Below are 13315 nucleotides of genomic sequence, written 5' to 3'. Positions count from 1 at the left end.
AACATGAAGTTGTTTTAACACAAATTATTTCAATATGAGGGTAAAGGTGAGAAGGGATAGTGAGGGTTTGGGCCTAGTAAACAAGGTAGTGTCCAAAAATACGGAGAACATGCCTGATTTTTCCCAATCTCTCCAAACTAGGATAGCTAGGTTGACTAGCCTAGTTTGGAGAGATTGGGGAAAATCAGGCATGTTCTCCAAAGATGAATGAGAGTGAGAGTGATGGTCATTCTGGTAGAAAGATAGTATGTCATGAAAATCTCATGTTCTGCATGCTGGACTAGCAGCAAGGTCAAATATTTCTCTCATGTTCACATACTGCTAGGCAGTCAAGTCAATCAGCTCGTTACAATTTGCAATTAGAAAGCAGTAGAATAAAGTCAGGTCCATTGAACAATGAGATTTAGAATCTCATTCCAAATCCTTGTCAATCTGAATAATGTTCACCTTCAGACCTCCTCTGTGGACTTTACCTCATCTTTAATTTCCATTTTCCTAAGGGCTTGGATGGCAGCCTTCTGAATCAGCAGTGATGGCTCTGTGCTTTGGATACATTTCAGGATTGAAGATGTGAGTCTTGAGGTTAGCTGCTCCATTTTTCCACCAATATTTCCAATGACCTGCATTGAAAAGCAACAAGAGGGAATCAGGGTGCAGAAGGAGAAGGGAGGGGTGTCCAGGAAAAGTGCTTCTGAAATGATGACTATTATACAGGAGACGGAAAGTACCCTCAGAATCAAGTAGGTGTGATCTTCATTCCCGGTGCAGTCATTGTGAAGCTGCTCCGACAGGTAATCAGCAATGTCCTCAAGGTCTTGAGCCATGGTAGAGCCTGTCTTTTGATATCTACAGAAAAAGAGTTAGGACTCAGTAAGCATAGGTAGGTGTATCTAAAAGTCCAAACGTGTGTTTGTTGATTTCTTACGTTAAGTCATTACTCTCGCAAAGACCAGTAGAAAAACCAAAGAGGAAGCCTCAGAGTTTGAACTTCGAAGAAGGGGTACCATCTTAACACAGAGATGTGGGGTCTTCCTCAGCTCTTAGGAGGAGAACCAGTGTAAAACTCACTTGTTGATCACGTGACCCAGAGCATACAACGTGGCCCGGCTCTGCTGCTCCTTTGCTATGTTGAAGATCTCCCGCAGCCTCTGGGTCGAGGGCTCTGGGAGCAGGGCCACCAGGTAGGTCACCACATCTATCAGGAGAGGGTTGGCTTTCTCACTTTTCAGCCACTGAAGGATGTGAGTGTAACACTGGGGCTGTCCGCACTGAATCAGGGCTTGTAAAGTGACGGGGCTGTGAGGGAAAGGGCAGAGAACGTTACACAGATTGCCTTCAAGACAGTTGAAATGTGCTTGGCCCCTGGTGTTCCCGCTGTCAGGAGTGCCCTTATTTCCCTTATTCACTACCTGAATCCAACCACTTTCTTTTTCTTTTTTTTTTTTTTTTAAATTTATTTTTAATTTATTGGGGTGACAATTGTTAGTAAAATTACATAGATTTCAGGTGTGCAATTCTGTATCACATCATCCATAAATCACATTGTGTGTTCACCACCCAGAGTCAGCTCCCCTTCCATCACCATACATTTGATCCACTTTCAAAATCCAACTCACATCCCAAGAACCAGGAAGCCTTGTCCCTACACATCGTCCAATGGAGTGGCGCTACGGAGGCAAGTCAGAAGAAGGACCCTCGGGACTTATCACCATAATGGCACTCCTTTGGTCAGAACACAGAACATGCCAGACAAACACTGGCATGGTCTCATTTCAGGCCTGTTTCTTCTCTGATCTTCATGGCACTAAGAGCCAGTGCCTTTCTTGAAGCACAGAGAAGTCACAGTATTATTTTGTTTGCCCGAGTTCTCTCTCCACTAGCCTATAGGCTTCTGAAAGGTACAGACTTCTTTTTCTCTCAAACCTTCCAGGGTAACAGAATGAGGAATTAGAAGACATCCATCAAAATGCAGGAACTATTTCCCTCCTATTTTAACACACAGATACATATCTGCCTTGGATACACCTTGTATGTGTTTGTGTTACCCATGGAAATCTAGGCACCTTAGCTGGTGGTATTTCTCTATCCAGCAAACATGAACTGATTGACCAATCGACTGACTGGCTTGATATTTCAATGGTCCCTGAGCTTCTCTGTTTGGCCAAGGTTTCAGCCAGCTACCACAGGTTTATAATCTATGAAGGATGCTGCAACCATTTAAGATCTACCTGGACACCTTGACCAGCTTTGGCAAGAGGGATGAGATTGCGTCATTGTTGAGGCCTCGCAGCTCAGTGACCAGCTTATTGAAGAGGTTAGCTCTCTGGGCATTCTGCTCCGACACATGTAGCTTTTGCAGCTCCTGGAGGGTCTTCACAATGGCCTCGGCCTGCTTCGGCGATGATGCAGATTTGGTGCTCTCAAAGGCGAGAGCCACCTCCTTGGTACCTGGAAAGAGGAAAGTGTCAAAGGAATTCTGGCTTACCTCGACATCTCAATCTCTCTTCGTCTCCTGGAAACTGGAAATCAGTGAGATGCCAACAAAGGGGAAAAGGAAACTACCCTGTACTTGATGCCTGTTCTGTATCTGTCTCTGTGTTAGGCATTTGACTTCAGTGTTTTCATGGACTCATCATACTATCCCTGTGGGTTAGTATTAGTCTTCAGTTTAAAGATAAGGGAACTAAGACCCAGCTTTGAGCAACTCACCTCATCTTACATCTCTCTGGGTGTAAGAGGCAGAGCTGGAATGGAATCCAGGCTTGCTAGAACCTGGTAGCAGATTACCTCTTTGCCCAAAAGAACTGGTGAGGAGATTCTGCTGCTGATAGGGTGACAGCTGAGGCGACAGCTGAGGCTCACCCGTCATTTCTTCCAGTTGAATCTAATAGCAGTTGAATAGCAGTTGAATCTAATAGCAGGGGGAGGGGGAGACTCTTTTGTGTTTCCTTTACCACACTGCTCTGACCTATGCTCCGGAAGGGGGTTAATTCAGCAGGGAAGCAAGGTGGAATGGAAGGAATCCTGGCTTAGATTAGACCTATGGGCTCATTTGGCACCACCTCTAATATGCTGCGACCTTGAATAACCCTCTTTATGTGTCGTTTTCCCTTCTGTAGAATTAATATCAACAGTTACCACCTGACATCACAGGTTGCTGAGAACAATGAGATAATGCATGAGACAGACTTAAATACAAGACAAAAGCAGGGCTAGAGTTGTGCTAGAGATCTCTAAAGTCCCTTCCATCTGTAAAGACCTTCCTGATGCAGAAGGTCCTCTCCAGCTTGTCCCTGGCCCTAGGCCTTATCACAAGGTGTACGAGTTTGTCAGACTACCAAAGGTAGATTTAGGAGGCCAGTTTCCTACTTACAAAAACATGGGAAGGCTTGGGAAACTTCTCCCTTTCCTGAATCCCCCTCGTCACTTGATGTTCTGAAATGAATATGCTTTCTCGCTAGAGTAGCCCATAGCCAGAACACCAGAGCGCACTTAATTCATTAGTCAGCAGACGTTTCATGTGGCTCAGCAAAGAGCTAAACCATGATACATGGAACATCTTGGGCAGTGGCAACCACGTGGATATAAAGTCTTACCTTCATCAAAGAAGCGGCTGTTGATCTTAGGTGTGTCTTCAAGTTTCAGAGTCTGTGTAACCTGCACCATCATCCCGTACTTGTTCCTGGTAACAAAGGAAGCATATCAGGTAACCAAGGATGGCCAGCTCCCCAAAGCATACTATGCTTTTCGTGTTGAATGTTTTCCCATGTCCACTTCTACCCAAATCCTGTCCACCTCTCAAACCATGGTGAAACCCAGCCATCCTGACCCTCCTAATGGATAGGGCCCACCTCCTCCTGGCCATACTAACTGTCCTTCCATCAAAAGACATAAGCATCCCATACCTTCAACCTGTTTGGAGTACCCAGCGGGTAAGGACTAACTCTGTGCCTCGAAATTCTTTCATATCTCCCACAGCACAGTGCCAAGAATATAGTGGGGACTCCATAAACTTGAGTTGGTTGATCAATTTTCCAAATGGGTTTAGATATACAAGTCTCCAGTCCAAATTCCAAATCCTCCACAAAGCCCTTCTAACCGGGGCAGCCTGCAATGATCCAGGCTTTTCCTGATCTATAACCCTTGAAGTCTGGGGCTCAGATGTCACTTGTTGATCTCAAGTTGTTTTGCATGCCTAAGATTTTCCTGACAAATCTCTTATTAGCTTGAAAAGGGGGACAGGAATGGGCGCTGCTTTGTACCTCTTCATAACCCTCTCCCAGGCATAGCCTAGCCTGGATCAGGGTACCTGAGAAGCATTCGGCTCACATAGACCCCACAAGTGATGAATTGGGGGTGCAGCAGGTGACCTACTTGTAGGAGAAAGGCAGGAACAGGTTTTGTTCCTTGCAGATGGCTTCTGAGACATGCTTTCTCTTGGGGTCCAGAGTGTACTGGCAGGACTGGCTGCTGCTGATCAGAGTAGACAGTGGTCGGGTCTGTGAATGAGATGGGAGAAAAGCATTTTGATCAGTCCCTGGGGCTTGAACCAGAGTCGTCTGCCATAGGCATTTACCTTCAAGGAAGAAGGGGACGAGGGGAATGGGAATTATGTACCACTAGACAAACTCAGTTAAAGAAGAGAACTTGGTACTTGACATTTAGACAAAGGGGTGCAACAACTCGGCAGATCCAAAGCTGAGTCAAGGTATGGACTCTTCTTATTCTATCCAAGAGACGTCTCCTTCCGCTCCAAGTTCATTTAGCCTGGTATCCTACACGTACCCGCCCCACCACACGTTGACACTTCACACACTACTGCTCCTTATGTTTTCTTAGAAGCCTATCCTTATAGCTCTCTTCCATTTACATATCCTTTGTATCTTTTGGTCTCATACTCCACATCTTCCATGAAACTTGGAATCTAGGCTCACTGACGCTCACCCATCATTTCTTCTAACTGGATCTACTAGCTGCTTTGCCCAATGAGCTATGTGAATAGTGCTTTCTCCTTCGTGGTCAGGCCTAGGACTGCTTGTCTGCCCAGCTCAGTTGATCACTTTAACAGGAATGCCACATATTGTCCTTTCTTGGTGTGAGTATGAACCATGTTCCTGCACTAGACTGTAAGCACACTGAGGGGAAGGTCCATGGTTAATCTGCCATTGGCCCTCCCTCAGTGCTGTCTAGAGTGGGGCTGAGCACACAGCAGCTGCTTGGAAAAACAAACAAAAACAAAACAGAAAAAAAGAAAAGAAAGCCATGCACTGGCCTCTGCTGGCTGTGGCCCTTGTTCTCCCTGTTTTGGGCCCAAGGACAGAGACCAGGAGCACTGCCAGGGATGGCATGATTGCTCAAGCCCTTTGTGTTTGCTGAGCTAAGCTGTGATTCATGTCCCAGAAGTTGTTACAAGGCCTTAGGCCAGCTCAGGTTATATGGTGCTATGTGACCCCTGTTGAAGGACAGCACAGAAGGGTTAGTTCTGAGGGGGTGTCCCAGGCAGGAGGCAGAGGGCCCAGGCATTGATCAGGGTCATCCATGGGATGGGAAGACAGGACTCTGGAATGTTCTCAGTTATGTCATGTCTTAGGAGTAAGGGAGAGGAGAGCAGAACACAGGTCTTGGGACTGACGTGGAGGCTAAAGGCTTAGAGTTGGGGACACTCAGCCTTTGCCCAGGAAGGCTTTGCTCCCCTACATTGAGCCTCGGAGCCTCCTCAGGGACGGACAGTCATTACTCTCAAATGATGGCAGAAGGTTTGGTACGAGTGACAGAATGACAGCAAGAAGGGATTGGGAATCAGAAACCTGATCCCAGACACGTGGCCTTGGGCAGCACTTTCCTTGTCTGGGCCACAGTTTCCCACTAGAGTCTGTACGAGGAAGCGGCTGGACAGCTTCTTCTCTGAGATCCCTACTAACTCTAACTTCCCAGAATGTTAGTAACAACGAGGATATTGCTTGGGTGAATAGCAATGCTGATGTGAAACTTACCATGCCTTTGATCAAAGCAAGTGGGCTAACTCCTGTGCTAACGGGCTCGAACCCGTCACACTTCTCCAGGTTTCTTTCAATGGATATTTCTGTTGCCACGTTTCCCTTCCTTGTTTTCACGGTAAAGTCACTGGAACAGTTTCCATACACAGTATCCTAAGGGAGAAGATACAACAGGTGCATTCAATGTGGGAAAACATCTTTTGGCACTTTGGGAAGGCCTGGGAAAGGAGCCTGGGAGAAAAGGCAGGAGCAGCTTGGATGCGGAGACACTTTCTTCCTCACAGGCAGAGTGTGGGCTCTGCATGTGCCCAGTCTCCAGAGGTGGAGTGAGAACACCCATGAAAGGTGGTTCTGATTCTGACGCACACTCCAGCCAGGCCTCCTGGGACCCAGCCAAAGCTGATTTTACGCTCCGTGCTCTCAGATTGTTTTCTCTACTGCTTATCTACGGCATGTATTCCAATCTGCCTTGTGTAATATGTGCCTTGGTTCTGCCCCCAGGTCCTGGGAACTCCCTAAGGAAAGGCCTCTGCAGAAGGTCTGTATTCTCTAAGTATAGAACATAGAACATACCAAGGGCTCAAAAATGATCATGGGACTGAAGTGAATTGAATTCTCTCTCAGATCAGAACTTGAAATTCTTAAAAGAGGCTGGCAACAGGTTCAGTTATTTTCCATGATGAAAATACATAGAGGCTTTCCTGTGTTACATGTTGTGGGAAGGGAACAAAATCAGACAACAGAGTAGGGGGATGAGGACTCCCTAGAAACTGCTTTAAAATTAGATCCAACCTGCTCAGGATGATGTCCCTGAGCCCAGAGGTCAGGGAGAGCCTGGGCACTGGGGTTTCACACCAAGGAAGGGCCTCCTGTGTAAACAGCCGTGCCGCTGAGTCAAGGATTCACTCTATGTAGATGGTGGGACCCAGCTGGAATATGTGAAGATGGGTTCAGAGGGCCACTCTTCTCAGCTTTCTAAATTCTCACCATAAACAACACTTGTTTGGCCTCTTCCGTTTCCGGGGGAACCAGGAGGGCGGAAATGATGCCCCTCTTGATGTTCAGGATGTGTTTAGGCTCTTCCTCCTCTGGGTAAAGTAAAACTTGTTTGCCTCCGGGAATGGCCAGCTTGAGTTCGTACCTGTCCCAGAGAGAGTGTGGTCACAAAAGTGTCCGTTCTCCATCCGGAGCCTGTTGGACATAAGCTGGGTAGCTCTGCAGCCTCCTTTTCACTTACTGTTTTTCTTTGTACATCTTTTCTTCATAAATATACCTACCCACATATATATACATTTTAAAAAAGTATACAAGTATGCATCTGTTTTTGGCACTCTTTTCTTTTCCTTTATTGCTTTCTCACCTGTCCCCTCTCTGTCCTCCGTTCACATCTCTGCTGCCATACACCCCACAGAACAACTACAAGGGTTTCCATGTACCTCCACACTCAGACAGTCCTACATAGAGGTGTGTGGGTGTAAACACCCACATATAAAGATTTTGTGATTGCTTGCTTTATACAAATGGCACTGCATTAAGCACACTTTTCTTTATTTTGCTTGTCTCATTTAATTATACCCCATGAAAGTCCTTCTGAGTCATTTGGTAGCACTCTACCAGATTCTTTTAAAAAAAGCTGCAAAACACTATAATCTATATAATTATATAATTATTATATATAAATATATATAATAATATATATATATATTATATAAAAATATATATAATATATATATAATATAAATATATATATATAAAATTTTATATATATATAAATATATATTATATATATTATATATAAATATATATATATATTATATATAAACTATATAATCTATATAGACATTCCCTATTTAATAGCATCCATTTTCTTTCTGGAATTTTTTTTTTTTTGCCACATGAACAACATTGAAATAAACAACCTTATGCACATATTTTCACACATTCCTGCTTTTCTTTTCATGGGCGAGAGTCCCAGAATTTGGACCTTCTGTGTCAAAGACTATAGTATTTTTTCATTATAGTTGATAGTGACGAATGGCTCTCATTCCACCAGCAATGCATGAGAGCACCCCTTTCCTCATAGACCTGCTGGCAGCATGTGCTGTAGCTGCTTTAAATTTATTTTTTAATTAAAGTTTAGTGGGGTGACAATTATTAGTAAAGTTACTCCCCTGGGTATCTACCCCCAAAAATCTGAAAACATATATCCGAAAGGTATATGTGCTCCGATGTTCATTGCAGCTTTATTTATGATGGCCAAGACGTGGAAACAACCAAAGTGTGCTTCGACAGATGATTGGATAAAGAAGATATGGTACATATACACAATGGAATACTGTTCGGCCATAAGAAAAGATGAAATAGTGCCATTTGCAACAATGTGAATGGATCTTGAGATTACATTTTTGTAGTCTTATGTGTATAAGGTGATAAATATCTTGCTACATTAATTGCATGTTCTGACTGCTAGTGAATTTGAGCTTCTTTGCATACATTCAATGGATATGCACTCTTTGCTATGGTCTCAGGCCATGTCTGAAACGTGGGTCAACTTTGATCTTAGGGATTTTCCTTAGGGAACTTTCTTTTGGGGGCTTCAAAGGGCCTGGTTGCACCTGCTCTAGTTAAGTCAGAAGGCGGAAAAGGAGGCCAGGCATGCCTCCTACAGCTCTACACTCTCTCAGAAAACTCCAGACATGGCGATGCAGGCTTGGAAAGCCTTGAGGTAGTCAAGAGCAGGAGACCGTTTGGTTTGGAGGAGGGTAAGGACCAAAAAGTTCTGTTCGTTACTACATCCCGCTCCCGCATACACATTGAAGTCTCAGATAAAATAAGGTGGATTGCTGAGAGACAGAAGCATTAAGGCCGATTCTGTGGAGAAAGGACTGGCTTCTGGGTCTAATGTTCAACAAATCCCAAGGTAGGCAGGGAGTTGCCAGTGCTACCAAGTCCACAGATCTATGACTGCTGGTATTTGCACGCTTTTAGGACATTACAAACTGACTTGGAAGGAGGAAGGGGTGATGTTCAACGTATTTAGCAACTGGTACAACATCACGGACACTGATCAGTCCAAAGGGAAGCCAGCTGTAAACCACGGGCCTGGCCTGGTCAGCGTGCACTGGCCGAGTGCAGGCCTGTGAGGCCTGGGCTCTCCCTGGATTCCCTGAGGCTGGGCCTTTACCCCCTCTGACCAGACCCTGCACTGCCATTGGCAGGACACAGCAGCATGTCCCGCTGGGTGCTCCCTGAAGACCATCAGGCACCAGTTCTTGTTTACTTCTTTAAACAAGAATTTACGTGATTGGACAAACCATCTCAGCTTTATTGTCTCAAGGAGTTTAAAGCATGAGATCTTTTAGAAACACACTTAAATGATAAGCAGGAGAGCTTCACCAGGGGAGGGTAAATAATGCTTCCCTCTTTTTGATTGTTGTGAAAAATCAGCGCTTCCCTGCTCCATGGTGAATACAGAATACAGAACACACACGTTCCTGTCTCAGCACATGTGTGCGAGTACACACACACACACACACACACACACGCACAAAACATCCAGTGGCACCCAAAGCTTCAGAAATTCAAACGCACAGGCCCAGCCTTACTTGGACATGGCTGCAGCAAACTCCTCAGAGTTCTTAGTCTTCTTCAGCAAGGCCTTGCCCTCAGGGTTAAAGCCATACGTCTCTTTCAGGGTACACTGGCTCGTCTTTAAGATGAAGCTGCAGAGTTGGGGGACTTCCAGCTCGATCTGCGGAGACAGGGTAGCTGCACGGTAAGACCCTCCATCAAGAATGTGAGGCCCCTGCGTGGCCCAGGGCTTACTCTCTAGTCAGGACACCGAGGGGAAATGCTATTGGAGGACAAGACGTCTGCTTCCCGACACCACGTGTGTCCTTAACAGGCCTCAGCAGTTCTCCAGGAACCCACCTACCCTTAGTCCTATTTTTGATCTCTTCCATATTCTGGGGTCCCAAATTTCTTAAGTATGCCCTTATGCATGTGAAGGACTTTTTTCGTTGTTTGTTTTTTTAATTGGTTCTAAATATACTCACTTTAGTAATAGAGAAGTATCACTGGTTAGAAAACACAGCCTAGGAGTGAGAGGTAAGAAGAAAAACAGGAAGCAGGAGAAGGCTATCACTGGTTTCAACAGCAAATGTTCCCTTAAAGTCACCAAAAAATCTAAAAAAACCAAAACTGTATCTATGAAGGACTGCTCAAACATTTGCGAATAGCTGGACTTTAAACAGATCCCTAGTTGTTATCCAGGAACTGTTCAAAGAACTTTCTGCAATGATGGACAGGTTCTATGTTTGTACTACCTAACATGGGAGCCACCAGCCATAGGTGGCTATCGGGCACTTGAAATGTGGCTGGTATGACTAAGAAACAGAATTTTTACTTTCTTTTAATTTAAATAGCCACATGTGGCTAACAGCTACCTTGTTTGACCAGATGAGGGGCGCTAGAAAGAAGAGGGCAGCTTCTTGGTCTCATTTCCCCACCTGGACCCCAGTTGTGGCCCTCAGATCTGTTCCATAGAGACATACCCAGGAGTACAACCAGTCTCAATCAGAAGGCTTTATTTGAGAACAAACTGCATGTTTACATTTTTCTTTTTCTCCACTTGTTTTTAGTAACGGATGCTATTTGACTTAGATTGTAAAAACTGCACTCCACAAAGCTTTCCTGAGACACCACTTCCCTTGCCTCACCCACGGGGCTTCTTTCATCCTGTTAAATCTGCTGTCCTACACTGCTGGTATTCTAGATCACCTATTCCAATCATACTGCTGAGGGGAAAATGAATCTGGTTGGCAAAATTCTGGGGCAGGCACCTTTTCAGCAAAGTGGCTGACTCACACTGGAGGTCAGTTCCAGCATTTCGAGATTACAACCGTCCTGGCATGAGCTAGATTTGCTCATCCGTGGATTCTAGGTCCTGCAGTGGCCCCCTCCCTCTGCCCTCATACCTTGCAGTTGATCCTGGTGACGCTTCTTGAATCAGTAGTCCCGGGGACTCCGCTGGAACTCTCAGCCTCATAGTTGTATACGTACTTCCTCAGGTGCTTGAATCTAGTTGTATCTTCTAAAGTGAGGAGAAATGTCAGCCACATAGAAAGAAACACCTCTCCCAAGGATAATCAATTCTGGGCAGAGAGGGCATAGACAATTTAAAAAAGTGTCTGTGTTATGAAACTCAAACTATTTTTAACTGACTTTGTATTATACTTAATTTTCTTTTACAGATTTAACTTCTTCACTATGTTTTGCTGAGGCTAATGTTTAAATTAGCTGGCATTCCTTGAATATATCATCTGGGGTGCAAGGAGGCAAGTGTCAAGTAATGGGGCTCAGAAAGTCTATAGGAAAGACTGGAAGATTAAAGAGTTGACACCACAAAGCAGGTATCTCTAATGCCTTTTCAGTTTGAAAATACCATAATTCTGTGGCGCTGCTTGGGTTCTACCAAACACTTCGATAAAATTCATTAAGAGTTAGGGGTATCTGGCTGACTTAAGAAACCCCCAAGAAGGAATATCTGGATGTTTCCACTGGGCTTGAGAGGCATTTTCTGAACAATTTGAGAAAAAGAACATTTGGGTCATGAGCCCAGATACAGTAATGCCAAATGTCCACGAGATGGCAGTGCTGCTCCACCAGAGGCCAGCTTGGGCTTAGGCTAACAGAGTACCACTGCAAGGCCAGCTCCTTTGACCCCTAGGGGTCAAGTAAATACAAAGGGGTGGGAGTCTGGGTTTCTGCACAAAGGTTAAAGTCAGCATTTCCTCACCCTCATGTGCTTTAAATCAATGATTACCACTGGTAAACAGGATGGTGATGTCTCCTTAAAGTGTCCATGGGCCAACAGAGTGACACTCCTTTCCCTACCCTACCCCTGACCGAGCTTTTGGGACAGAACAGAAGGGCAAGTACAAGAGAGTTGAGACTCCTTGGGGGTGGGAAGGAGCCCAAGGAATTGGCTGCTTGGCTCTCAGAGCAGGGCACACCAATCACAGCATCACAGTCTCCTGAGGCACAGAGGGGTAGGTTGGGGGTTAGGGGTACCCTTCCTTGCCTAGTGGGGAATGCCTTACTTGGACAGCTGGGGCTGACATTTTCCAGCACTTCATCTTCTGTAAGAAAAGGAGAAAGACAACTGTGGATCTTGCAGACCAGTCCTAGGGTCTGACAGGGAGGACAGCTGCATGCACAGGGTTTTTATCTTTTAGGAGGAAGCAGGTTCTGGAGAACCTGCTCCCCAGCCCCTCCTTCCCCCCACCCCACCCCCACCCCCATCCTGAGGCTGGCGGAGCCACCCAGCTGGCCCTTTTATCCTATCCCCCAACTGTGACTGCCCTCCTTCTGACCCAGGCCCAAGATGCCCCAGCCATGGCTCCTGCCACTGGCTTCCTCCCACGCTGGCTTCATCTTGGATGCTCCCCCAGCACCGCACCCCGGAAGGCTCTGGGCAGGTTGGGGGCTGCCTCACTCACGTGTCCAGGCGCCTGCGGCAAGCAGCAGGAGCAGCAGTGCTGGCACCTGCAGCTTGGCCCCCGGTGGGCCCATGGCCGACCTGGGCAGGCTTCCTTCTTGCGACTCGACTTGCCTCACACCACTCGCTGGCAACACACAGACGGGCACCCAAACGTTGAGTCCCTGCACTGAGGTAAGAATGTGCACCCGGCGCCCGCGCCCTATTTTATAGGAGGCCACCCTCCCAGGGCCACAGCGGCCGAGCAAATTGCAAAAGGTCCAAAGGGCAGCGTCCCGGGCCTGTTTGCTTTTCCACACCGGGCTCTTCTCTGAGCCTCAGGAGGGCTCACACTGCGGGGGCTCAGCTGGGACCCAGCCATGGCCACACCCAGCCTTTCCTCCAGAGGGGCCTGTCCAGCAAGGGCCTGGGGGGGGGGGAGGGCAGTGGGCTTGGCTCCTGAGAAGCCTGCCCTGACCCAGCAGTGCTTTCAGGAGATGACCAGGCAAGGTGACAAAACCCACCCCTGCTCCCTGCTGTGACTTTGTAGCCATTTAGTTACCCAGTCCTTTACAGCGTGTTGGTGGAGACATTTTCCTCTCAATTCTTTTCCATTTTGGTGGACTTTGGGTTTGCGTGGCCTCCCTGAATCCTGATCAGTACCTGTGGCTGTGGTTACCTGTTCTGAATTCAGACTATCAGGAGGGAGCAGAGAGAAAGGGGAAGGAGGGAGGCCTGGTGAGTGACTAACTAGAAGTTGCCCTGAGGGACAACCAAGTCACAGTCACAGGCAGGAGTCCCGGTGCCCAAATCTTCCAGAATCTCCAGTGAAGTGAGGTCT

General features: G+C 46.4%; 1 protein-coding gene across 1 annotated transcript in view; it reads right to left on the bottom strand.

The window, feature by feature from the left end:
- Positions 1–12687, bottom strand: part of APOB (apolipoprotein B) — a 38601-nt gene extending 25914 nt beyond the window's left edge. The window contains exons 1-12 of the mRNA XM_033125573.1: positions 12497–12687; positions 12098–12136; positions 10973–11088; positions 9602–9747; positions 6984–7137; positions 5994–6149; positions 4375–4499; positions 3597–3682; positions 2229–2448; positions 1069–1296; positions 729–846; positions 474–620 (exon numbers count right to left, since the gene is read on the bottom strand). Coding sequence (XP_032981464.1) covers positions 474–620; positions 729–846; positions 1069–1296; positions 2229–2448; positions 3597–3682; positions 4375–4499; positions 5994–6149; positions 6984–7137; positions 9602–9747; positions 10973–11088; positions 12098–12136; positions 12497–12569 — 1608 coding nt within the window. The 5' untranslated portion in view covers positions 12570–12687. The remainder of the gene's footprint in view (positions 1–473; positions 621–728; positions 847–1068; positions 1297–2228; positions 2449–3596; positions 3683–4374; positions 4500–5993; positions 6150–6983; positions 7138–9601; positions 9748–10972; positions 11089–12097; positions 12137–12496) is intronic.
- Between the last annotated feature and the right edge of the window lie 628 nt (positions 12688–13315).

This window comes from Rhinolophus ferrumequinum, chromosome 13 (assembly GCF_004115265.2).
Source record: "Rhinolophus ferrumequinum isolate MPI-CBG mRhiFer1 chromosome 13, mRhiFer1_v1.p, whole genome shotgun sequence".
NCBI lineage: Eukaryota > Metazoa > Chordata > Mammalia > Chiroptera > Rhinolophidae > Rhinolophus > Rhinolophus ferrumequinum.
Note: the sequence above shows the minus strand (reverse complement) of the source record. Positions and strands in the feature narration are given on the sequence as shown.